Source organism: Capsicum annuum, chromosome 1 (assembly GCF_002878395.1).
Source record: "Capsicum annuum cultivar UCD-10X-F1 chromosome 1, UCD10Xv1.1, whole genome shotgun sequence".
Taxonomy (NCBI): domain Eukaryota; kingdom Viridiplantae; phylum Streptophyta; class Magnoliopsida; order Solanales; family Solanaceae; genus Capsicum; species Capsicum annuum.
In genome coordinates this window covers 171,745,060-171,771,928 of record NC_061111.1, presented here as the reverse complement: position 1 = coordinate 171,771,928, position 26,869 = coordinate 171,745,060, and the positions used below count along the sequence as shown (strand labels likewise).

General features: G+C 36.0%; 2 protein-coding genes and 1 long non-coding RNA gene across 3 annotated transcripts; 2 read left to right on the top strand and 1 right to left on the bottom strand.

The window, feature by feature from the left end:
• The first annotated feature begins 497 nt into the window (after nucleotides 1–497).
• Nucleotides 498–22,637, top strand: LOC107841383 (TVP38/TMEM64 family membrane protein slr0305). The gene is made up of 9 exons (XM_016685327.2): nucleotides 498–1,095; nucleotides 2,982–3,043; nucleotides 6,751–6,805; nucleotides 7,038–7,136; nucleotides 7,519–7,605; nucleotides 7,763–7,879; nucleotides 11,172–11,264; nucleotides 21,401–21,431; nucleotides 22,203–22,637. Exons 1-9 carry the CDS (start codon nucleotides 1,000–1,002, stop codon nucleotides 22,385–22,387), a joined length of 825 nt encoding a protein of 274 aa, XP_016540813.1. The 5' UTR covers nucleotides 498–999; the 3' UTR covers nucleotides 22,388–22,637.
• Nucleotides 16,728–17,794, bottom strand: LOC124888482. Its single transcript, XR_007046744.1, has 3 exons — nucleotides 17,382–17,794; nucleotides 17,122–17,288; nucleotides 16,728–16,842 (listed from the first exon to the last, which is right to left on the bottom strand). It is a non-coding gene; the product is annotated as an uncharacterized LOC124888482 (long non-coding RNA).
• A 2,688-nt stretch (nucleotides 22,638–25,325) lies between the features above and the next one.
• Nucleotides 25,326–26,236, top strand: LOC107856948. The gene has a single exon (XM_016701911.2). It carries the CDS (start codon nucleotides 25,471–25,473, stop codon nucleotides 25,918–25,920), a length of 450 nt encoding a protein of 149 aa, XP_016557397.1. The 5' UTR covers nucleotides 25,326–25,470; the 3' UTR covers nucleotides 25,921–26,236.
• Nucleotides 26,237–26,869: the final 633 nt, after the last annotated feature.

Sequence of the window (26,869 nt, the reverse complement as noted above, 5' to 3'; positions counted from 1 at the left end):
AATCTAGTCGGAACTTTTTTATTTTATCCTTTTTAAAAAAAATGAAGGAAAGAGATGCAAAAAGTTGAAACGAAATTACAAGTTGGGACATCCAACTTTGACTTAATAAAGTAAGGGAGTGGTTGGTATGACGTATAAAAATGGTTTAAAATATGGTGTATTAATAGTGTTTGTCTCTAGATTTTTCTTATGCAATATTTAATTTAATGTATAAAAAATATAATATTTGATTTATTTTATAAAAAATGACATGAATTACGTAATTTTTTAAAAATATTTGTTACAAAAAAACCTCACATAAATATGATAAAAAGGATATAGGAAAGATTTTTAGTGATAATTACATTTTTAATCATGCTAATGCATGCATTAAAATCTATTAGATTACTATTCTTGTAATTATAAATTTGAATAGTAATTATAAATTTTCATGTAGTAGTAATATACAGTTTAATATTAAATAACGTATATAACTAAAGCTTAATTTTTAATACATTGTACTAAACGAACCCTTTAAATTTATGTAGCCTGCCAATTGAGGTTTTCGTTTATTTTGTTCCATAATTTAATTTCAAGATTATATTTCATCTAGCCATAAATACAAGTACTTGTATCATAATGAAAATGTTACTATTTGTTAGTGCTTGAGAGAGAAATATAGGAAAGTAGCAAGAGTTTTGGAGTTTTTACTCCGTTACGCCAATAGCACCTTCGCAAAAAATAGCAGATAACCAAAATCAAAGCAAAGAAAAGCTAAAGAAAAACTGTGAAACGCGGAGTTTCTTTAGCTTACAGATCCACACACAACAAGATCAAAATAATTGATAATGAGGGATTATAGAAATTTCATTGGGGTTTTATAGATAATTTGATTGTTATCTGCATCTTCAATTCAATCTGGCAAATTTAGAAGGATTGCGGCCACGCTTGTCATTGAAGCAAGCAAGTAGAGAAGAGGAGGACGAAGAGGAGTGTAGGCCTTGGCGTAAGAGGTTATCTATGGCTTTCAATTGGTCTTCCCTTCTTAAGTTCACCTTCCTTCTTCTCCTTCTCGCTGCCATTGCCACCGCTTGTTTCACTCTTCCTGTTGAAAAGGTACATTTGGTTTTTTTGTTATTTTTCATTCATTTGATCTGGGTTTTCCTTCTCTTTTAATTTAATGAAATTCACCGATTTCGTGATCTGGGTCTTGGTTACCTTGAATTTGACTTTTTTTTTTTTTATGGATGCCAAAGTATCTGCATTTTGCAATTTGTGTACAGAATATGTTTGGTGAGGAATCATTCATTTGCCAAATTGGGATTCAAACTACTTGGTGTGATTTATTTTTAGCGAGCCTCTATCTATCGGAAACTGTCTCTCTATCTCTACGAGGTAGGGTGGTCTGTGTTCTTGGATATGCTTTATTTTAAGCAGAGGGTTTATTGGAAACAACCTCTCTATCTCTATGAGGTAGGGGTAAGGTGTGCATATAGTCTACCGTCCTCAAACCCCTCTTTGTGAGATTAAACTGGGTATGTTGTTTTTGTTGTTTGTACTTTGTGTGAATTGTCATTCATATGCTAGGAGTTTTTTTAGTTTGGCCAGAGCTTTTGTATGCCAGTTTTAGGGATTAGTGTGAGATTGGAGAATAACCTAACAACAACAACATACCCAATGTAGTCCCACAAAGTGGGGTTTGGGGAGGGTGGAGTGTATGCATACCGTAGGTAGAGAGGCTGTTTCTCATAGACCCTCAGCTCAAGAAAGATTAGAGCATAACCTAATTAGTCTTAAAATGTAAATTAGTGATTTTCGAATGAAACATGACCAAATAGAGCAAAATGGATATAGAACATTGATAAGCCACCTCAACTAGTTTGGGTTTAAAGTGTGTAGTTTTGTTTCTATTTTAATTGAGATGATTATCCTTTCTGGATCTGATTTATTTGGTTGCATGTATCAGTTCAAGTAGAGGTTATAGTTTTGGGTTTGTATTTACGTTGTTATCTGTGACTATCGGTGGTGTTTGGTTCCAAGAAAATCTTATTAGCATCTTTCATAAGTATGATTTACACGAGCTATGATGAAAAAGTGAGCTTATTTCAGAGCTGGGAAAACTAATGTGTAATTTGGACTTTCATTGGAGTAATTGTTTTCTTGCTGTATTTCTTGTCTACTATAGACCTGTGGCCAATTTATTCCAAGTGAAGTTGACTTTATTTTCCAGTGATTATAAGCTAAGTTACTCGGACTCTTCACTTTCGGTGCCGCACCCGTGTCGACACGACATGGGCGTGGGTGTGGGATCCGTACCCGAGCTGGTCATCCGATTTTGAGTACTTTGACCAAAATCGACTGTGGAAGTTCGGACAGATTTAAGAAATTCTGTAATAAAAACAAAAGCTAAGGTGAAATTGAAGAAAATGGAATACCTTATATATAGAAATTTCTATGTTATTTCTTTTCCTTTTATCTCCTTTCAAGATTTTCTTCTTGAACAATATTTTCTCCTCAAGTTTTTCACATAATATCTCATAATTTATGTTTTATAACTTTATTTCTAGATATTTAATTATTTTTCACCGACTCCCCGCACACGTATCCATCCCTAGATCCATATCCCCGAATGTTTAAATTGAGACTGTGAAGGAACTGACCTCTAGATCCGTACCCATATTGGACACCCAAACCCAAGTCCGAGCAACTTAGACTATAAGTTCAGAGCTTCATAATGTGTGATCCACCTGATGTAACTTACTTCTAGATTCATTTGTGATATTACTAGATTGGATTCTTAAGCCCCAACTCTGGAACAATTTAAATGGATAATGAATCAAGTGGAGGCGTGGAACTCACTCTTTTGGTTGTCATTCTGTGAAATTCTGTCAATAAACTTGATACATAGGCTGTATGATCTGGTTAACTCAGATGCATGTCTATGGAGCCTTGTTGATTCAAGTTATTTATCTCTCTCTGTTGTAATATGTTTTTCTTTTCAGATACTGAAAGATTTCTTGCTATGGATTGAGCAAGATCTTGGTCCTTGGGGTCCGCTTGTCTTGTAAGTATGCTTTTAAATGTAAATGTTATCTGCACATTTTAAACCATTTCCTATATTTGATTTAGTTGAGTGATTTGAGTTACTTGACAAGGTGGGAACAAAAACAACAACGACATACCCAGTGTATTCCCACAAAGTGTGGTCTGGGGAGGGTAAAGTGTACGCAGTCCATATCACTACCATAGATGAAGTAGAGAGGCTGTATCCGATTGACCCCTGCCTCAGTACAACTAACAGTATAACAAACTTAAAAACAAACAACAAAATGAGATAACATGCCTCTAGATAATAAAAGAAACAAGACACCCACAGAGTAATACCATAACCTATCTCTCCGAAATCACAAACATCACCATAACACCACGAACAAGAATCTACACGAAACACACATAACACTACTACTACCTGCACAACTACAAACAAAGCACTCCTTCCTACTAGTAAGGACGCACTCCTACCCCCCAACCCTCTATCCTAATTCGCATCCTCCACACCTTCCTACCAAGGGTCATGTCCTCCGTGAGCTATAACTGGTCAATGTCATGTCTAATCACCTCCCTTCGTAAGGTGGGAACAGATATACATGCAAATTTGAGGTATTCTAGTTAATATATTCCAAAGCAGTTACAACGGACACACTTCAATGAATGGCCGTGCGAGAATTTTCGCAGTTTAGTTATAAATCGGAAAAAGTGGTTGTTTAGGAAAATTGTGATATGTACTATAGTACTACAAACATTACGTTTCTGCTATATTTGTGTGCTCTCAGAACATATAGACTCTGGTATATCCAGCATCACATGGGCTATGTTTGTGTTCCTTTCTCTTTATTTGTTTGGGGGGGGGGGGGGGGTGCAATATGGGAATCAGCTTATAGGGTCTATGACAATTTTGTCTCCTTTATTAACCTGAAGCTTGTCCAATGTTTAGACATTATAGTTGTTCATTTTTGCTCTTTAAATGCTCATCCCAGTTTATGTTGCTATTCTTTCATCCATTTGGCGATTGAGTTACAGGGTGACTGTTATTCATGTTTACTCTGCTTAAGCTCCTCACTTCTCCTTTCTCTGTACACACCATTAAATGTGAATGCACGGACTAAAAGCATGGGAATATGTTAGACATTGTTCTTGTTGTTGGGTGTCATCTGGAAGTTATTTTTCTTTTTTGCAACCCTGCCAACATGTTTGTGCGCTTCTCCGAAAAGAAAAAAGCCAAAGGAAATATTAAAGATATTCATCCATAGATGATTCAGGGAAGTCTAATCCAGAGACAAGCCTCATAAAGTTTGGGTGTGTCAGTCCTCATTCTTATTTAGAAGCATGATTACTATGAGTATCTTCACCTGAAAGGTCTGAAAACTCATCATTCCAATTCAATATCTTTTCAGGTGTTCCTACTTTTATCGGTGATTGCTGAATATATTTCCAAGTATTGCTTTTATGTAGAATACCTTTTTGTTGTATTCTACAAGGTTTATTTTTCCGGCCTGCTTTGAAATGTTTTTTCTTGAGCTGAGGGTCAATTGGAAGCAGCCTCTCTACCTCCCAAGGTAGGGGTAAGGTCTACATACACTCTACCCTCCTCAAGCCCCACTTGCGGGAATATGCTGGGTATGTTGTTGTATTATACAAGGGTTTTGCCTTGATTTAACCAAAAAGAAAATTATACAAGAGGTTTTCCTCAAATTGGTGAAATAAATTTCCGTACCCTAATATGGTGCAGTGCAACCAACACTGGAGATTTATGCTGATCTGCTTTTGGCTATTCGTAGGATGAGGAGGGGTAGGGCGACAGGGCCCGACGAGATTCCAGTGGATTTTTAGAAGTTTGTGGGTGGGGCAGGCTTAAGGTGGTTGACTGATTTGTTTAACATATTTTCAAGACTGCGAGAATGCGTGAGGCCTGGAGATGGAGTACGATGATTCCGTTATATAAAAACAAGGGGGACATTCAGAGTTGCAACAACTATAGGGGTATTAAGTTGTTGAGTCATACTATGAAGATTTGGGAGAGGATGGTTGAGTGGAGATTGAGGAGGATTGTGTCCATTTCGGAGAATCAGTTTGGTTTTATGCCTGCCCGCTTGACGACAGAGGCAATCCACCTGGTGAGGAGATTAGTGGAGCAGTATAGGGAAAGAAAGAGGGATTTGCACATGGTGTTCATCGACCTGAAGAAGGCTTATGACAAAGTCCCTAGGGAGGTTCTTTGGAGATGCTTGGAGGTGAAAAGGGTTCCGGTGGAGTACATCAGAGCTATTAAGGACATGTACGATGGAGGGAAGACTTGGGTGCGAACGACGGGAGGAGACTCAACGCACTTTTCGGTCGAGACAGGGTTGCATCAGAGTTCGACTTTTAGTCCGTTCCTATTTGCGCTGGTGATGGACGTGTTGAAGCGGAGTATTCAAGGTGAAGTGTCTTGGTGTATGTTATTTGCTGATGATGTAGTGCTGATTGATGAGACGTGGGGGGTGTGAATGAAAAATTGGAGGTATGGAGGCAAACCCTAAAATCTAAGGGGTTCAGGTTGAGTAGGTCCAAGACGGAGTATTTGGAGTGCAAGTTTAGTGACTTAAGGTAGGAAGACAAAGTGGTGGTGAGGTTGGATTCCCAAGTTGTATGTAAGAAGGATAGTTGTAAGTATTTTGGGTTTATGATTTAGGGGAATGGTGAGATTGACGAGGATGTCTCTAATCGTATTGGAGCTGGTTGGATGAAGTGGAGGCTCGACTCTGGAGTGTTGTGTGATAGGAAGGTGCCCCTTAGGCTTAAAGGCAAATTCTATAGAGTGGCAGTTCGTCCAGCCATGTTGTATGGAGCGGAGTGTTGGCCTGTCAAGAACTCCCATATTCAAAAATTGAAGGTGGCGGAAATGAGAATATTGCGCTGGATGTGTGGGCTTACAAGAAGGGATAGAGTTAGGAATGAGATTGTTCGGGAGAAGGTGGGAGTGGCTTCGGTGGAGGACAAGATGCGGGAAGGAAGTCTGAGATGGTTTGGGCATGTGATGAGGAGGGGCACGGATGCCCCAATTCGCAGGTGTGAGAGGCTAGCCTTGGATGGCTTCAGGAGGAGTAGAGGGAGGCTGAAGAAATACTGGAGGGGAGTGATTAGACATGACATGGAGCAGCTTCAGCTTATCGAGGACATGACCCTAGATAGGAAGGTGTGGAGGTCGCGGATAAGAGTAGAAGGCTAGGATGAGTACATGGGTTGTAGCAAGTAATTAGGAGAGTCCCTGTTTAGTTGGGGTAGTAATCGTAGGACTGTGTCGATAGGTAGGAGCCGTTAGTCAGGAGAGACTGGGTGTGGTGGGTGGCTTTGGTCTGTGAGTGTTGGTTACTACTAGCGGATACCCAATTCTAGATTTCGTTTTTCTTATTTGTTATAGCTTATAGCTTATGGCTCTTAGTTCCCCTATCCTGTATTGCTCTAAGTTCTATTTTACTATTTCTGATTCTTTACTTCTGTTAAGCCACCCATCCTGCTTCATGTTTCATTACGACTTTTGTTTACTATTTTTTTTTTTTATATATATTTATCTTGAGCCGGGGTTCTATCGGAAACAACCTCTTTACTTCTTCGGGGGTAGCGGTATGGACTGCATACATTTTACCCTCCCTAGACCCCACTGTGTGGGAATACACTGGGCTTGTTGTTGTTGTTGTTGCTTTTGGTCATGTTGTTTTCTGTGTCTTGCAGGGCTGTTGCATACATTCCTCTAACAGTATTGGCAGTTCCAGCGTCAGTTCTTACGGTAAAACTTATGGCATTTTCTGTTGAAGTCATGTCACCCCTCCTAATTCCTAACCCTCATTTTTTTATAACAGCCGTTCTAAATTCTTTTATAGCACGTCTTTACCAGTCTGTCTCTGCTGCTCATGGAGCATGGACTTAGTTATGAATGATACTTGACTAAGTACAAAGTAATAATTTAATGAATCTAGGAGTTATGATTGAATTTGAACTCTGCATGGTCCTGTTTTCAGCTAGGTGGTGGTTATCTATTCGGCTTGCCTGTGGGTTTTGTTGCTGATTCTATTGGTGCTACCATTGGTGCTGCCGCAGCATTTCTTCTTGGTAGAACAGTAAGTTATTTTATTCTAGAGAGGGATACTTTGTTGAGCAGTTAAAAATGTATTTCACTTGAATTATTGCTTAAAAGTTAGAAGTTAGAACAGCATGATTACTTCCATAGTCCATTTCCCAGAGCTCTGATTGTTACTCTAGTTATATTACAAAAACTGGACTACCCTAGGTACTAGGCTGCAGATTTGTCATTTTTGAACGACTTTTTCTTCAGAATATGGGCTTGCATGTGCAAACTGTGTGTGGATAGGGCATAATTTTTGTTGCTTTTCCCTTCATTTTCCTTTCTGTTTATGTATTCTTGTGCCATACCCCTAAAAGGTTTGTTTTCTGAACTGATTATTTTCATTAATTGTTTTTCTTTCACTCACATCTTGACAGATTGGGAGGTCATTTGTCATTTCCAAGTTGAAAGATTATCCACAGTTTCGTGCAGTTGCAATTGCAATTCGGAAATCTGGCTTTAAGGTTCATATGTCTTTCATGAAAGGCCTGCGAAGGTCCTTTTGATAATGATGTCATCTTCAAATTTTCATTTTGGCTTAGAAGTGTGTCTGTAATATGGATAATAATTTCCAAAAAGAGCAGAAGTAACCCTGCACATTCCTTTGCTATGACTGGACAGATTGTTTTGCTGCTCCGACTCGTTCCTCTGCTTCCGTTCAATATGCTGAACTACCTGTTATCAGTGACACCAGTTTCAATTTGGGAATACATGCTGGCGTCATGGTTGGGAATGATGGTAAGTCTCACTCTATCTATCTATCTGTCTGTCATCACAATCACTCTCATGGTTGGCCATGTGGCATAGATATGGTCGTGGTGTTTCTACAGTGGGATTTAAAGAACTGTTTTCATATCCTTGTAAAAGTAGACGTCCTTTCTAGCTTCATTGTGGTAGGCAGAGAATCGCCTGAGCATTTCTATCCATTCCCCCTCTTTCTTTTCCCAGTTGCATCTAGGTCAAAATCACTCTCTTGGCTTGCCATGTGACTCTGGTTGATGTTCTTTTAGAGTGGAATTTAAAGAACTCTTTTCATATCCTTGTAAAAGCAAATGCTATTTCTTACTTCACTGTAGTAGGCAGAGAATTTTCTGAGGTCATCCATCTCTCTCTCCCCCCTTCCTTCCCAGTTGCCTCAGGTCAAAATCACTCTCATGGCTTGCCATGTGATGTAGATATGATCATTGTGTTGGATCAAGGTGCTTTCACAATGGAATTTAAAGAACTATGTTCATATCCTTGTAAAAGTAGATGTCACGCTAGCGAAACTGTAGTAGTCAAAGAATTACCAAGCTCTGCTTTATGAGTTGCAGATGTATGATTCATGCAACGTGGTTTCTCGAATGCAATCTCAAAAACGTTAGTGGAATGGAGTTGGCAACCTCATCCCATCCCCGCCCTACTCATAAATTCAATAAAGTTGTTTAAAAGCCACCTGTGTAGCTCCAATTTTAGAAAAACAAAGCAAAACATATACTATAAACCTAATTGAGGACCTGTAAAGACCCATGTGGAATGGGAATATTAGCATATTTGACTATGATATAAAGGGTTTTTTGTAAACTCATGCATATGTGCCAGGTTTGATATAGGGAGGCACTTTTTTTTTTTTTTTAAAATCAGGTAAACGTATTTTCATTCATACGTGGCACGCAGTTGGCCGTATACAAGGGGATACAAAAAAAGTAAAGAATCTACAATAATAAATGATTCTCTACAAACTCCACCCATCTCTCAGACAAATTGGAATTCTATGGGTGCAGGCTATTCCTCAAATGAGAAAGTGGAATATCTTACTGAGGAGATGCAAAATTTAATCCATTTTCTCCATTTTTTCCCAAATCCCATTTGTAGCATAATGGCATCTAGGAAATTCCAATTCACATGATCATAGGCCTTTTCAAGATCAGCTTGCATGGTACACCTGACTCACCTTGCTTTCTCCTCGTATCCACCACTTCGTTTTCCACCAAAGCTGCATTCAAAATTTGTCTGCCCTCCACTAAGGCATTCTGCGAGGTAGATACTGTCTCATCCAACACTTTCTTAAGTCTAATGGACAACACCTTAGAGATGATCTTATAGATGCTTCCCACTAGACTAATAGGTCTATAGTCTTAAATGTTTGAGGCTCCCTCCCGCTTAGGGATGATGACGATGAACGAAACATTCAAACTATTTCAAAATTCCCTCTTTCTTGAAACTTCGCAATAGTATCCATCACCTCAGTTTTTACCGTGCTCTAGCTATGCTGGAAAAAAGCCAAAGAGAAACCATCAGGCCCCAAAGATTTGTCACCCTTACAACATTCTATTGCTTTTTTCACTTCCTCTTTAGCCACATACACTTCTCGCCACCAATGTGACAAAACTCTAAACCCCCCAAATTAGGACCAAATTGCTTCCTCTTTGAACAAATGATTGTAATACTCTACAACTGTCCCTTCTACTTCCTCCTCCCCACATGCACCACCCCATTTACCTCGACCAACTCAATGAAGTTCCTTCTCCTATTTTAGATTGTTGTCCTATGAAAAAATTTAGTGTTCGAATCCCCTTCCTCCAACCACAATGCCCTTGATTTTGCCCCCCCCCCCTTCCAAACACTTCTTTATTCCACACTCATGTCTTTTTTGAGCAATTTCAATTTTCTAGCAAGCCTATAAGAAGGCCTCCCCTCCACTGCACAACTCCATCAACCAACCACTCTCTCCCTAAAATCCGACACACTTAACCACATGTTTTCAAGTTTGATAGGAGATCTCATTTGCCCTTCTCTGCTTCCATCCAACATGATAGGTGAATGGTCGGATAGCAATCGCGAGAGAGAAAACTATATCACATTGGGATTCAATTCCTCCCAAGAAGTGGACACAAGAACTCTGTCTAGTCTCGATCTAGAGGAATCATCTGGCCTGGGCCAAGTGAAAGAGGCACCGGATAAAGGCAAATCAATAAGAAAAAAATTGTCAATGGACTCTGAGAACTCCTCCATGGCCCTAGACACCACGTTATACCCCAACCTCTCCTCTGGAAATCTAATGGTATTAAAATCCCCCCCTAAAACCCAAGGTATATCCCACCTCTCTATCCTAACTCCTAATTCCTCCTAAAAAGCCTCCTTAGACCCCTCCCCCATCGGTTCGTAGATTCCCCCGAAACCCCACTCCATGCCATTGTTAATGTTTTTAAACCGCACCCCTAACATATATTCCCCTTTGATAACCTCCACACTCTCCAATTTTCTGTCATCCGTAAGAATGAGAATTCCTCCCACACTTCCCCGGGTTGGAATATAATCATACTTTACCTACCTCTAAGGATTTCCATTTTTGTTTCTTGGATACATATCACATTTGCCTCCCATTCCCTAAAGCCTACTTTGATGATGGCCCTTTAATTTGGGTCAATCATCCCCCTCACAGTCTAGCTAATGATTTTACAATCCATCAACAACTAATTCCCTCACCCCCCCTCCCCCCACACACAAAAAAATAAAAAATGAAGCCCCACCTACATCCTTGCCCACTTTGTTTCTTCTACGATACACCACAATTTGATGCGCTGCTTATTGCACCTCCCCCGTCGACTTCTTTTCCTTCAATGCATTAGCCACCAACTCAGCACATTAGCCTCTAGATTAATGTTATTCAAGAGCTCAATAACTCTCTCTTCTGGGGAGGCTCTATCAAACCCCTTTGTAATATACATAGGGACAGATTAAAATCCTTGATCCATCCTCTTGGAAGAGAGATTTCTATTGGTTTATATAGTTGACTTGTTGCTGGTGCTATCCATGTGAAATGACCTTGACCAAGAAGCCATTGTGGTATAGTAGGATCATCTGCATGCCTTGTTCTTTTCAATAACCCTTGAAATTCCACCCAGAGGCTTATTGATTGATGTGTTGATTTTTTTTATTTTATTCATATTAATATTCACTACTGATGATTTCTCCAGACCCCACTTGCATGATTTCACTGGCTTTGTTGATGTTGTTATTGATGAATTTATTTTTTATCCTGTTGTAGCCAATAACTTTTGCCCTGGTGTATGTCGGCACAACTTTGAAAGATCTTTCTGATGTTACTCATGGATGGGGTGAACTCTCAAAAACCCGCTGGGTAAGAGCTATATATACACTTGACAAATCTTATGCTAATCTAAATAATTTTAGTCATGTCCACACATTTGAAAATGATCTTTTGTGCTACAAAGTGAATAGTAGTAGTACAAGCATGTAGGATAAATGACTAGTTAATGTAACGAATTTTGGTTTTTTAATTTTTTACTTCCACCCCTGGACAAGCTTTGGAGGGCAAGGAACACCCCAAGGGGGTGCTAGCAATCTAAGGGTTGGAGTGACAACCTTGAAACCACTGTTCAAATCCTAGTAGAAGAGAACTAGGTGAATTATTCCTATCCACCTAAGTCTTGGTGCATAGCGTGACTGGTACCTGTCTTATTGGGAGATAAGAAGGTGTCTTGTAAGTTGGTGGTGCGCATGAGCTGGGACTAAGGGCCCGTTTGGCCATGAAATTTTTTTCCTTTTTTCCGAAAAATTTTTCCGGAGTTGGAAATTGTGGTGTTTGGCCATGAAAATTCTAAAAATAATTTCGGAAAATTTTTCTGAAAAGGAAAAACAGGTTTTTGGTGTTTTCACAATTTTTCAATTCCAATTTCAACTTTTATTATTATTACATATAATTCCAATCTTTTAAATTTTTACATAAAACTCTCTTTATAACATTATTTTTTCAATATTACATATATAGCAGTTTTAAAGAATAAGATAATTATAATTTCAAACTTAATGCTATCCTAATTAATATATATCTGTTTTTCTCTCATCATTATTTTTCTCTCTTATTTAATTTTCTCCCTTATTTAAGACATTATTTTACTGCTAATGATCCTAATTACTATAATATAATAATAATAATAATTTTTCTGTTTGGATACGGACGTTTAAGGAATTATAGTCGTGTAATTAATACTCCCTCCGTTTAAAAAAGAATGACCTACTTTGACTTGGCACAAAGTTTAAGAAAATAAAGAAGACTTGTAAATCTTGTGGCCTTAAATTAAAGTTGTACCAAATGTACTAAAATGCCCTATAATCTTATGGTCCTAAACATGCTATGTGGAAAGTTGAAATTAAAGTATTGCCAAAAAAGAAAAGGGGTCATTCTTTTTTAAATGGACTAAAAAGGAAAATAAGTCATTCTTTTTGAAACGGAGGGAGTAATGGATAATCGTTTTCTATATTTATGGAATTAATAAAGTTGTAGCAAATTAGTTTACCACTGCTACAAATTAATCTCATTTTTAATTTGATTATATTATTATATTGTGTATATCTTTATTATACTATTCAAATATAAATAGTTTATACCATATATATGCTAAAAATATAAATCGGTGATACATATTTTTCATATATATATACATATACACACATATATAAATATACAAAGTATAAAGAAATATACTAAGCATATTTATATATTTATGGTATATGATATAATATACCATAAATATGCAAAGTATGTTTTACATAGAAATAATTTATTCACACACAGTAAATCTTTCATGTATAAGAAAATTAAAGAAATAAATTAGCGGCACCCTAAAATTTAATAACAACTCGTCATTTTCTATTTTTAGGAACGGAAAATAAAGGAAATAAATTAAATAAATTCCTAAAAAAATAAATTTATTTGAAAGATAATATTTGTTACCTAAAAAATAGGAAGCAGTGATCTGTTAATATAACATCCATATTTAAAATTTTCAAATATGAGAAAACGGTTATTAATGTAAATATTATATATGTCATAATTGAAATTCATTAAATATGACTATGTATATGTAATTATTTTTATAAAAGTGGCTAACTGTATTATTTTCCCGTTAGTAGGTAAATTTTAGTTGGGTGATTTTGATAGTTTGTAAAAGTTGGGGCATAAAATCATATTTAAAAAAGTTTTTTTGAAAAGTCAAAAAAAAAAATTCAAAAAAGACATGGCCAAACGCAACTCCAACTCCGGAAAATTTTAGTTTTCATGTCCAAACGGCGACTAAAACTTTTGAGGGAAATAAAGAACAAAAATGAGCTAGGTTAGATACGTAAACAAATTCCAACCTTCCATTAACTCATTTATGAAGTAGCTTCCGAAGAATTTGGCTGCGTGGGTTTGCTATGTTTTGCCTATCAAACCAATAACTAATGAGAGAGCACTCTCAACATACTATATCTTGCTGTAAGAGGTAAAATTTGAGTACAACATGACTATTATCCTGATGTTAAACAGAGACATAAGATTTTAATTTTGTATTGTTATTGATAAACTAATGAATGCTTGCAAATAAACTGAAAAGTAAGAGGGTAGCTAACTAAGAAACTTTTTGCACTTAAGACAAGAGTTGATTCTTTGTATTAGGGGAATATGTAGGGGCCACCTATGTTGCTTGGACTTGGGTGCGTGTTTCCGAGACGGGTGTGGATTCGAGAGCTGGATTTGTCAAAATTTAAATTTTAAGATTCGGGGGTGCGAAGAGTATGGATACGGGTGCGGGGATTCGTCTAGAAAAATTCAATATGATAAAAACAGAGTTTGAAAGATATTCTAAATTTGAGAGGTATTTTGTGATAAACTTACATGTATATTGTAGAATTCATTTATTTATTTACTCATTTGCTAGTTGCAATATATATATAATTTGGTCAATTAAAAGTTGTGTGTCATCTATCCACTTATGTGCCACAATGCAAAGAAAAAAAAAATAGTTTTGGGGGTCACATGGACCAATTATTTGACAATGAAAACAAAAAACAAATTGTTCACCCGGCAGAAAAGTGGCTGGTCCAATAATTAACAAAAAACAAAACTAGTACAATTTGAGGACATACCTCCTTCTAGATTCTTCACAACTGGTCCTTTCATTTGGTCAAAGTAGATGAAGAAGGAAGCTGAAAAGTTCTCATTCTTATCATCTTCGAACTCAGAGAAATCAAGAGTCATGTACACTACAATTTTTAATTAAAGACTTAAAGTCCCTTTAGATCTATTCGTCTCTTTCTTCTCCCAAGAGTCAAGACGACATAAAGTCCCTCTTACACTCCTCGAGTTCTTTTCCGTCGTCTATCTGTTTTCCAACTTATAGGTTGCTGTACGGAATTCTCACGGAATTTCTTAGAACTTAAAGTGAGACAAAAGTAAGGCCTATAATATTGTTGTAACTATTTTATTTTTGTTTTAAGAAATTGAATTCTCTATTTTTCTTCCAAATTTGTTCTTGGCTCTGGTCAAAGTATCCGGGTGGGATTTGACCCAATCTGAGATGCAGCCGACACCCGCTCCCGCATCAGTATCGCGTCAAGACAGGTTTGGCGGCAAAAAACGAAGAGTCCGTAACATAGGAGCCAACAACCACTTTTCTCTTCTTGAGAAATTATAGAGACAAGTTGCTTTAGATAAATGAATAAATAAAGTCAAGTGTTAATGTGGTGAATTATGAAGTTAAAGTATTTCATTAGGGATGAAAAAGTATTCTATTATGGAACTGACCGTAGGGCTTAGTTCAAATGGCAAAAGATTGAGGGTCTTGTGACTTAGGCACAGCCGCACAGGCTTGAGCCATGCACAATACGAAATTAAGCCAATATGTAAGTGGAGAAAAGTAAAGGGCTAGACTCATTATCCACGAGTTCCAAAGGTTGCATGGTCCTAAAGTTTGCCCTAGATAGATTTCTCTGTCATAAAAAATAAGTATTCTATTACGGTAATTTGATGTTTATCGTGAGATACAAATGTTAAGGTTGATATACGCTATAATCCCTTCGTTCACTTTTACTTGTCCACAATGGCTTTTGGACTCCCCTTAAAAAATTGTAAGTGAAGTGCATATTTTACCATAATACCCATATTTTTTTTTTGAAACTAACCATAATACCCATGTTAATGTTGTATAGTTTCAATGGATTTGGAAAAATAATTTGGGAATGAGTAGTTAATGCTAAGGGTAAAACAGGAAAAATAAAATTGTTATTTTCTTTATATGCTAAAGTCGACAAATAAAAGTGAATTTTATTTTTAGTATAGTGGACAAGTAAATGTGAAGGGAGGAAGTACAAGACTAGAGAAAATTAGAAATTATCACATTTAGTGGAGTGCAAGTAGCACACATAACTAATAAAATGAAAGAATGTCACTTGAGATTATACGACTGTGCTAGTGGATCTTCAAATGCACCGATCTGTAGGCGTGATAAGTTGATGGTTGTTTTGCTAAAATGGGATGAAATAGACGTAAAATCATATGAAATAAAGTTGTTTCTCTCCAGGATTACATGCAAGTTTAGCTAAGAACAGCATAAGTGAAAGTAACAGATCCATATGAAGGATAAAACAATTGTGATTAAGACTTAATCTTATTTAGGTTTGGCATGTGTCAGGCAGTGTTGGGGTGAATGCTTTCTTTTTTACCATTTTTTCATCTGTGAATTGTTAATCAGCCTATTCGTACGCTCTATGCGATCGGATATTTCTTACACATGAGTTTTATACAAGGTATCGAACTTATGAATCTATTTTCTTTGTGATTTTGTGGTTAGTCTTTGAATCTAGAAAGAATACAGAAATACACTAAGAATTCACTTCGAATGAAGAAATTGAGAATATTGTTTCCTGATGTCTCAATTGGTCAAATTCAAAATCAAGTGTCTCCTTTCGATGAATGATCGAAAGAACCACTTTAAGTAATGCATATTGTTGAGATTTTGAGAAGAAAGAACTCATTTGCGATCAAACTATCTGATATTTCAAAAAAAATTCAACTAATTACCATAGTCAGGAATAGAATAATTGAGTGAAAGATATAACGATGATTAAAAAAAATGACGGGCAAAAGATTTAGGAAAGTGTGATGCGAAAAAAAGCGACAAGGCTCTGCATCACGCATTACGCAAAGCGTGAAGCGATGCGAGCGCATCATTGAAGTGAAGCAGTGATGAAAAGGCACAATAGTGGTAGTTACACAGTGAAGAAGTCACAACAGTGGCCTTCAAAGTTAACCTTGGAAAATTGTAGCAGTGGTAGTTACCGCACAAACTTTCTTTTTTATAAAAAAATTGAAATTGACCCTAAATATAAAATCAACATGAAGTGACTCTTTTTTTAAATTTAAAATTGATCCTAAAAACAAAATCAACATGATGCGCACACATCAGTCACACACAGCGAGAGAGACTTGCATCGTTTTGTATCATCGCATTATGCGACGATGCGAGCACATTCCTAGACACTAGTGTCAACTATCTGTCTAGTTTTGTTCAAGTTTAGTACACACCATTGGGATAAGTGTGAAATTTGGAGAATCTCCCATCTGAAAGATGCTAAATGTGTCTTTATTGAGTATTGGGTGATTTCTGCGCAAATTAAAAGGAATATATATATATATATATATTTTCCAAGTAGTTTGATAGATGTAGTTGATTGATTGTTGATTTTTTTAGTATTCAAGATTGTAACTTTGCCTTGTGGGCTATTCTGTGTAGAAAGTAGGCCAATCAAGATATAACACTAGGTGATTTATTCCCATTTGTTGTAGCCTTGGTGAACAGAGTTACCTGGTGGTTGCTTCTGGTGGGTGGTGGCAGGTTTTCCTGTGGAATTATCAGTGGAGATGTGCAAATGCTAGCCTGGACAAGTGCAGTCATAAAAAAATCATATAAGAAAACTAAATCAAAATGTTGGAGAGGGAAGTAACCTCACCTTAAATCCAGTTATTCCATAGCCTCCTCCCCCCACCATCACTCACACACGCAGAAAGGAAAAATATAAATGGAAATGTTGAACTGAGAACCAATTTTGATTTATGCTTGATAGGTCTACAATAGAGGCTATATTTTTTTACTAAGATGATTGATGAAAAATTGTAGGGAGAAAAAGGATCTTAACATGATATTTCATTGACTTACAAAAAGCATACGATAGTGTCTCAACTCCCATGAGATGTCCTTTTGTTGATATATATGTTGGGCGGACTCGTCATTTTTGCCGCCGAACCCGTCTCTACGCAACACTGGTGCAGGGTGCGTCCGTCTCAGATTTGGTCAAATCCCATCCAAGTACTTTGACCCAAGTACTTTGACCCGAGAACAAATTTGGGAGAAAAATTTAGAATTCGATTTCTTGAAATAAAAATAAAACAAATTTATGACAATATTATAGGCCTTACCTTTGTCTCACTTTAAGTAAACATTCCGTGAGAATTCCTACCAGCAACTTGTAAGTTAGAAGGCAGAAAAACGACGTAAAAGAACCAGAGGAGCGTATGAGGGTCTTTAAGTCGTCTTGACTCTTGGGAGAAGAAAGAGCTGAACAGAAAAATTCCGTGGGAATTCCGACCAGCAACCTGTAAGTTGGAAGGTAGAAAGACGATTTAAAAGAATCAGAGGAGCGTAAGAGGGACTTTATGTCGCCTTGACTCTTGAGAGAAGAAAGAGGCGAATAGATCTAAAGGGACTTTAAGTCTTTAATTAAAGACTGTACAATGTACATGCCCCTTTATTTCTCTGAGTTCGAGATGAGAAGAATTGGAACTTTTTAGCTTTCTTCTTCATCTACTTTGACCAAATGAAAGGACCGGTTGTGAAGAATCTCAAAGGAGATTTGTCCACTCAGATTGTACTTGTTCTGTTCTTTTGTTGTTTATTGGACCAGCCACTTTTGGGCTGGGTGGACAATTTTTTTTCTGTTTTCATTATCAATAAATTAGTCCATGTGACCCAAAACTAATTTAAAAAAATAAATTATCTCTCCTAGTTGTGACACTTGAATGGATTGATCATATAACTTTTTATTGACCAAATCATACATATTGCAAATGAGTACATAAACAAATGAATTCTACAATATACATGTAAGTTTATCACAAAATATCTCTCAAATTTAGAATATCTTTATAACTCTATTTTTATTACATTGAATTTTTTTAGCTGAATCCCCGCACCTGTACCCATACTCGGATTCACACCCCCGAATCTTAAAATTTAGATTTGACGAATCCGACTCTCGGATCCACACCCGTCTCGGATACCCGCACACGAGTCCCAACAACATAGGTTGGTATTGAAAAAATAAAAGAATTCATGTCAAACATATGAATATGTATGAAGGAGCTGTTACAAATGTGAGAACAGTGGCAGGGACAGAGGAGTTCCCCTTACTGTGGGTTTGCACCAGGACTCTATGTTAAGCCGGACCTGGTTATGCTTGTTATGGACGAATTAACCAACAGGATGAGGTATCATGAAGCATGCTCTTCGCAGATGATATTGTGTTAATTGATGAAATTAATGAGGGTGTCAATCACAAGCTCGAGCTAAGAGAATACTCTAGAGAGTAAAAGTTTTAGGATAAATGAAAGTCGGTGTCTTAAAAGCAAAATGTGTGAAAAAATCAACAAGCTTCATGATACTTAAAGCAAAAAATAAGCAGTATAACGCGCACAACTTATCAAATATTGAAATTATCAAACATATATGAATTTAGTATTATAATAATGAATTTGCAAGTAAAATAATGAATACTAGCATCCAATATGTGTTGATATTAGTTCTAACTTCTCAAAGTTGCAATTCAAAGAACTAACTGGGTTTCGTTTGGATGACCTTGCACGTCATTGTTTGAAGCCCACCTATCTGAAGCACATGACTTCACCTGTAAAGCACTAACGCTTCGCTTGGCATTGCATCATCCCTCTAAGCAGCAAAACAATGACTTTTAACAACACCGGTAAGAGTATGATAATACATGCATGAGAAGTTTAGACAGCGAGATAGGAGTGAAGTTGAGTTGAGATGAGATGAACTTGAGGTGCCTAAATATAGATAATTTAGCGATAACCTCAATAATCCAGGAGAATGGAATGATAGATTAGTGTTTTGAAAGGCGGGGGTGTGAGGCGAGGAGTTTTATGCGGCACTGGGCAATATGTAAGCCCCGAAACACATGGTGTAAGTCCCATGGATCTACATGGCGTATATCTTATGTATCTTTAATTTTATTACTAAGAAACTAAGCAAAAGAAAAATCTTCAATAATTTTGCAAATAAATTCAAATAAATCACCAGTAATATAGAAAAAAATATTATAATTCTTATTTGGGAAAGGTAACGACACAAAAAAATGATATTAGTCGAGATATTCTTTAAAATGGAATCATTAGTAATTTCATATCGATCTCCGCATCCACTGGTCCTTCCCACTCTCAACTAATATTTGCACTGATTATTGTATATATATTTCAAAGAAGGATAAAAAGTGTAAGAGTTGTGAGAAAAGATGAATAAAGTTGCCTCAGAACATAGTGCTATGGACTCTCTATTCTATCAATTTTAGGCTTGATTATTTAAAGAACTATTTATGACTGTGTCATTTTCTATGGTTGTTGTTTCTTTGTTTATATATTTTAGGAAAATACTACAACATGAAAAAAAGATAGCATAAAGTATAAATATCATTTAACTAATAATAATAACATGATTTATAGCAAAGTTACCTTAAAAATAATAAAAATCAAATTTTACTCCCGAGCATACGCTTTATTGTGGGACTTACTCCCCAAATTCTAGGGTGTACGCCCTATGGATCTATGCCTTTCATTTGCGCCCGGGGGCATTTTTGATATGCCCTGGCCTGTGACTCGCCCTGAAAATGCCTTTGATAACATTGTGATAGATTAAGATGTTACACATTTGATTAATGGAGGATGGTTGAAATGGACGAGTGCCACAAGAGTGTATCTAAGTGAATGTTAGGCTTTTAAAGCCCAATATATCCCCAAGATGAGTGTCTAGAGATGCAAATGTTTAAGATGGATGGATGGTCATACAAGATTAGATAGAATCATAAATGATCACATCTGTTAGATGGTGCAAGTAGCATATAAAAAGGATAAAATAAGAGAATGTCTCTTGAGATGGTTTGAGTTGACCACATGTTACATAGTCCTCCAGATGCACCTATAAAACATGATGTTTGAAGGTGCTAAAAGAGATGGTAGATCTAAAATTACATGGAAAGAAGTTGTCTCAATAGATTTATAATATGTCGGAATGGAGGCAGATCTAGCAGAAGATAGAAAACAGCGAAAATTGAAAATCCGTATATCTGATACCAATTAAAGGTAGTGCTTACTCGGAGACACGTTGCAGTTGTTTGGTTCAAAACGAAGTATCCTTGGATTAACTCGGGGATTATAACCATAACAGATAATCCCACCTTCCATGTGGGTTGATGGTACTATGATTTTGGTATGAATTTTCCTCTGTTTTTATCTAATATCTACAACCAAAGACTGATTAATTTAATCCCATATTTTATACTGGGATAACACTGTAATCCCTGTAACCAGATGATCCCTTGGTGTATCAAAGATATAATCACTAGAGTATACTAGAGATATAATCCTTAAGTATGGAATGGTGAAATTTTGTGAACCCAAATAGAGCAGTAGTTGTTGAAAAGTTGCAATAAAAAAATGGAGCAAGTCATGACAGTTGCATAGAATGGCTAATTATCTTACTTATTCATGGGGTCTATTGTTTGTAGCCTCAGCTTTGACACCCGCTCAAATTGGCAAAACTTGCATGGATTGTGTTAGTACTATTTCTGGTAGGTCATTATGGATTGGAATCCTCCTCCTCCAATGAAATGACTTAGCTGGGTCAGTTACCATTTTTAAGTTTATTTTTCAAAATGGACAAACAGTATTCACTAATTTTAAATTTTTTTCCATATGAAGGCAACCAGTTTGTGGCATAATACATGTTCAGCTTAACTTAATGATACCTCGCTAATTCAACTCTATCCTGAAGTTACTAATTTTTTTAGTGGGTGATGTTTTATTTTATCAAAATGAATAAACAGGTCACACAAATGGCTATATTTACTTGATCACAAAAAAAAAAAAAATAGGATCACAAATGCCAAAACCAAGTGCTTTATTGGCAACGACTAATGAAAAGCTCATTAGTTGGTAATTGTTTCTAATTGTGCAAATTTAGCCCAACCCACTAATTTGACAGCCCTAGTAATCATTCTAGCCCTACTTTGCTGTCGACTTCTGATCCAATAAAATGGATGATTTTATTAACTCCACTTTCACCATGCAGACCAAATCAATCCTTCTTGTTGTTTGTTACTATTGATTATTTGATAATCCTTTTTCTTTTTGTTTTTCTATGTGGCCAGGCTATGATAATATTTGGCCTTTTGGTGTCTGGTGAGTCTCCAATCCTAATAATGCTTTACTTTTTTTTGTTATTGATCAGAGAAGAGTTGTACATATGATATTACAGTCAGTATTTAATATTTCTTAAGATATTGTATGTTGTTAGAAAGTGAAAATTACAAGTCAAATCTTTTTCTTAGAGTCTCTTTAACTTGAAAGCTGGCATTATAATGTAGCTTGTAATTTGACTCGAATTGAATTAATTGGGGAAATGCACAATCACCTTGACTCTTAACTCTCTTAAAACTTGAGCATTCTCTTGCTAGCATTTAGGATAACCTAATTTTGTCATACACACTCTAATACTCAAGTATATGCTACAAATAACTATCTATCAAAAAAGATTACTATCCGGAACTACCAATGATAAAAAATAATGAATGGGTTCCATATTCATGAAAACCAGATTTGAAATGATCCAGGTTACGGAACCAAGACAACCTATCTTACTAATGATAAGAAAGGTTTATTTACCTTCGATGCAAGTAAAAAGAAGATATTTTCCATCTCTATTTGGCAAAGATGTATATCTTCTCTTCTTTTTGTTTTTGGTGCAACATGGCTATTGCAAATAGACTTCTTGAGCTCATTACACAATTTGTGATGTAGCCACCTCTTTTACTTATTTTACAGCATGCTCCTATTGCTGAAGTTAATGTACTTACCTTTAACTATATTGCATTTTTTGATGAAATGCCAACAGATTTGGACATAGGATTTCAGTAATACTGAAAATAACCACCTTGGTTGTGTGTATTGCAGTGTTTTTAATTATTTGTGTCACAAGAGTTGCGAAGGCCGCTTTAGAAAAAGCACTGGCTGAAAATGAAGACATTGATGACATATTGTCAATACCAGAGCTACCAACTGTGGCTGATTCAGCTGCACGTCTCGACCAGCCACTTATAATAAAGATAGATTCTGCTCAAGACAATCATGAAAAATAGGACTGGTATTATCTTTGTAAATTTCCTACTGATGATACGGCCATAGTTAATATTTCTTGTTGATGATTTTGGCATCCCTTTGGTGATGCTTTTCCAGTCTTCATTTGTACAGGCGGATTATACAAATGCATGTAGTTTGGACAGAAATTGAATCATTAGTTTTTGGGGCTACTTTTAAGTCTACGGGTCCTCAATTGCCATTACCACCAGTGTAATAAACTCGGGAAATAGTTTTCTTTCTTGACGTGTACCCTTGTCTACTTCTCAAACCCAAAAGAACCCTTTATCATGTTCATGGATTCAACTTGATAAATCACTTGCTTCTCATAATCTCAACAGAAAACTGTGACTTCTAATTGAACTGCGCACTCTGGGTTGCATTGAATTCATGGGTACGACCTATGTTAGTGACATTCATTGTATTGGAATTGAAACTTGTATTTTACCAAGTCACTTTTGGATTCATAGAATGAGCAACTGCTGGATGTGACTATGGTTTGGCCTTGAATTGGTGGCACTTAAAATGCATGTTTCTTTCTGGATGGGTAATCATTCAGCTTTAAGCTATTTCACCAGAGCCTAAACTATTTTCTGTAACGAAAGGATCACTCGACTTTGCCCAAGTATCACACGAAGTTACCAATGCACCAACTACAATTGCCCTTGAATTGCATTCGACATGACAGATTCACTGGAATTCGGATAGTGATGTTACAAAATCCACTGTCCCCTTGGGAACATTAGCATATGAATTTCAAAAAAGCATTTCACGTTCTTGCATTGGGCACGGTGCTTTAGATCAATAGAACCATGTGGGAATACAAGAAAATACTTTTAACTACGAGCACTACAATTTTTTTCCTCTTTGTACATCAACAAACATCATAACTGGGACACTAAAGCTTTTGGGGTGGCCTAATTTTTGGTGCTACTTTTCACCAAATGGCTGGTGGGTCAGGACCACAATCAAGTCAAGTTCAATTATCCTAAAAAAATATTGGCAATTCTTTGCCAGCGCTGAAGTTTCGCCAGAAAGAGGCTAAAGGTGCTCTAGTTAGAAATTATAATTATTAAAGTAAAAAAGATTAAAAGGAGCACAAGCATAATCATGGTAGATAAAGCAGAATCATTTGAAGCTTAATCAATAATTCACTATCAAATAATTCCTGCTGCACCCATCATTTTCTTTTCCGTGCTTTTCTAACCCCAAGAAAGTAGCTACCAAGAATGTCCATTATCTTGTTATAACAGTATATACCTGGTGTAATTTTACAAAGTGAGGTCCGAGGAGATAGGTGTACGCAGACCTTACCCCCTACTCTGAAGGTATAGAGATTGTTCCCAATAGACCCTCTACTCGATGAAATACAGATAAACGTAGCCGTTATCTTGTTATAGTCCAAATTAAGTGGTCACTTAGAAATGTAAATTAGACATTATTGTCAAGAAAATTGACATTTTTCTCAACCCCTTGAGGTATCTCATAGTCACAGAAAATGCCCCTTAAACATCCTAAGATTTTATCCAAAACTTATCATCCTAAAGCCTATCATACAACTTAAATTTTGTTCTACTGTGGTGTTACTCAATAGTCATAATTTAAACTAGTTTAGTTACGTATGCTCAGATGATTAAAAGATTGTTAAGAATTATTCGTGATTTAATTACTAAGCTAATTAGAAACTATTTATTCCTTTCTATTCTGTGTTTACTTTTTCCCCTCGTTTTCTTCAACTTAACAAGATACTGAAATTCTAAGGCTGCACAGAGAGGAAAAGGTATGATTTAAGTAGTTAACAAAAAACACTTAAATTTCTGTAATTTCAAAGTTTTAGGAGACTTTTTATCACTGAAAGATACGGGTGTCTTTTATGAAATACTCCCTCGGTTCATTTTATTCTGTTTATATTTCAACAATACTTGTTCTGTTAAAATTAATGGATGATTTATTTACTTCTATCCATTTTGTTCTTAGCGTTAAATACATCATTAAAGTATTAAATTTACCATATTCAAAAGGTAATAGGATAAAATTATCCCTATTATTTACTACTTCTTAATTCATGTGCTAATTAAAAAATGAACAAATAAAAATAGACGGATAAAGTATTATATTTTATATAAAGCATGTCCCTCAAAATAGAAAAAGTGAGGCATAGTCTCACAGCTAATAAACATACAGTAACTAATAATTTACAACCACTTCTCTATCGACCCTTAGAATTTGTTAGTTTTCTCCCGCAATTCTTTATTGGATGGGGCCGGCGCTTTCGAGGTACATATAGTCATCCCTTTGGGTGTTTTGGTGATACAAATAAAGAAAATACGATAGATAATTCAAAGGTTGCATAAGACCTTTTTAAACTCGTCCGCATGTTTGCTTGCTTGTATTATCGTTGATCTACCTGACCTGTTTTCTAGCTAAATTTTTTTGAGTCGGCCAACTCTTTAAGTCCTCTAATCATCATGAGTGACACGCCAAAAAATGTACTATTGAAATAGTTTGTTAGTAGAGATGTTTTCACAGGTGGCCATTTCGTAGAATTCTTAGGGTAATTCGTTCACTTTTTTTGGTTCCATGGTGATTCTTCACGACCTTAGAATTAAAAGTGAGAGGTATTTACCATCCAAGCAATTCATACTTGTCAACTTTAGGATAGTAATTTTATGAATAAGTCTACTTTTTTTAATTTTATTAGCAAAACATTAAGCTAATGCATTCATTATTATTTTTTTTAAATACATTCCATCAAACGGCGCTTAGTTTTACCATAACTGCTGAAGAATATAGACGACTTTAAGAAATATTGTAGTATTAGATATAAATCAGGTCGCTCCTTAATATAGAAAAAACAACGTGTCATAGTCTCACAGCTAATAAACTTAAATTTTCCTCACTGCCTAACCAAACGAGTAACACTTTCAATGGCCCACAAATCCAAGAATATCAGAATCATTTAGTAGGCAAAGTTTGGAATATATAGCAATTGGCTGAAAGTTACACTACATATAATGATTATTTGTTTTCTCTAGACCCTTTAAAAAGCTAGCCTTGGTGACCAAAAAAAAAAAAACACAATGAAATGGAGGGTGGTGGTTATTTTAGCCTTGTCTCATTTGTGAAGTGCTTCAATGGGTGCAAAGATCTTGCTCAAGTCTCTAGTTTTGGTACAAGGATTTGGAATTTCAGTGATAAATCAATTGAATTGCAAATAAGGATTGGTTCAATCTTGAAGAAAGTTCATACGTTGAAACCAGGATCATCAAAGAGGCTAAATTCCAAGAAAATTTACAAGGCTTATATGCCTGGTAATTATTATAAAGGTGGAGTTAAGAGTTTGCTTTATTATTATAATGAATCTTGCCACCCTTATATTTGGATTAATGATACTGGTTGTGATTTTTCAAGAATGGTGAAACAACAGTATATAAGTCTTGAGGATTTGAGGGATTGTTCTGAGATTAGAATATTTAGAGATCATCAAAGAGGTTGCGTTTCTGTTAGGAAGAAGCCAAGAACTGAGCTTTGTTGACCCTCCGTACGTAGGAGTTCCCACCCTTTCCGTTCCCCCGGTGAGAACCTACAACCTTAAAGATGGAGATGAGGGGTGTTTACCATTTGAAGAATCCATCTTATCGATTGTTTTCTTCTTCCCTTTTTCTTTGTAAAACAAGTGTTTCCATAATTAAAGATTTATGATTTGAATGTTTCAAGTGTTATGGTTGATCTATGTACTTGTAAAAACTATAAGTAGATCATTTCGTAAATTTTTATTGCTTTCATTTTGCCTTGAATTTGTCATTTGTATTTGTAATTGTTGAATAGCATACTAAGAATGGGTTACTTGACATGTAATTGCCGATAGTCTAGTATAACTAACGATGATCTTTCACATAATTGCGAGTTTGATTTATATGAACTCCTTTTTTCCCACTTCCCTTCTCCATGTAATGTCTTTTTCTTTCTAGAAAAGCTCCATGAAAGAACTTTGTCAACAAATTAAAATAAAGAGGAAAGACGAACAAAACTTTTTTATTGTGGCACGTAATTTTTTACTTATTGTACCATGTTTCAATTTTCAGCAAATTAGAAAAAAGTGTTGCGATCCAAAAATCAGATCATGATGACATTTGTCATAACACAATCTTGATAAGAAATCCAATTACCTTAATTGATAAAGGAGATAATAAATTATAGTATCATACATTTCGACAGGAATTCTAGAATGAAGTCAAGCCAAACGCAAAATATAATTACAACGAAATATGAAAGAAATCCATAAATCCAACCCCAAAATCTGGTTTCATAGCATAAGAGCATCTAATACAATATCCAAAACTGAAAATACATAGTCTGTCTCTGAAATAGAAGTAAAGACAACTAATAGATAGAGGAGGCATGGAGTCGACTCTAAAAACCTAGAGTGGGCCAGTACCTCAAAGTGTCACCAACTCCACCGCATGAATAAGCCTCTGTGAGTT

Coding starts and splice junctions, on each gene's coding strand:
- LOC107841383 (XM_016685327.2), top strand. CDS start 1,000: ATGGCTTTCAATTGGTCTTCCCTTCTTAAGTTCACCTTCCTTCTTCTC. Junction 7,137..7,518: donor CATTTCTTCTTGGTAGAACA/GTAAGTTATTTT, acceptor ACATCTTGACAG/ATTGGGAGGTCATTTGTCAT. Junction 7,880..11,171: donor CGTCATGGTTGGGAATGATG/GTAAGTCTCACT, acceptor ATCCTGTTGTAG/CCAATAACTTTTGCCCTGGT.
- LOC107856948 (XM_016701911.2), top strand. CDS start 25,471: ATGGAGGGTGGTGGTTATTTTAGCCTTGTCTCATTTGTGAAGTGCTTC.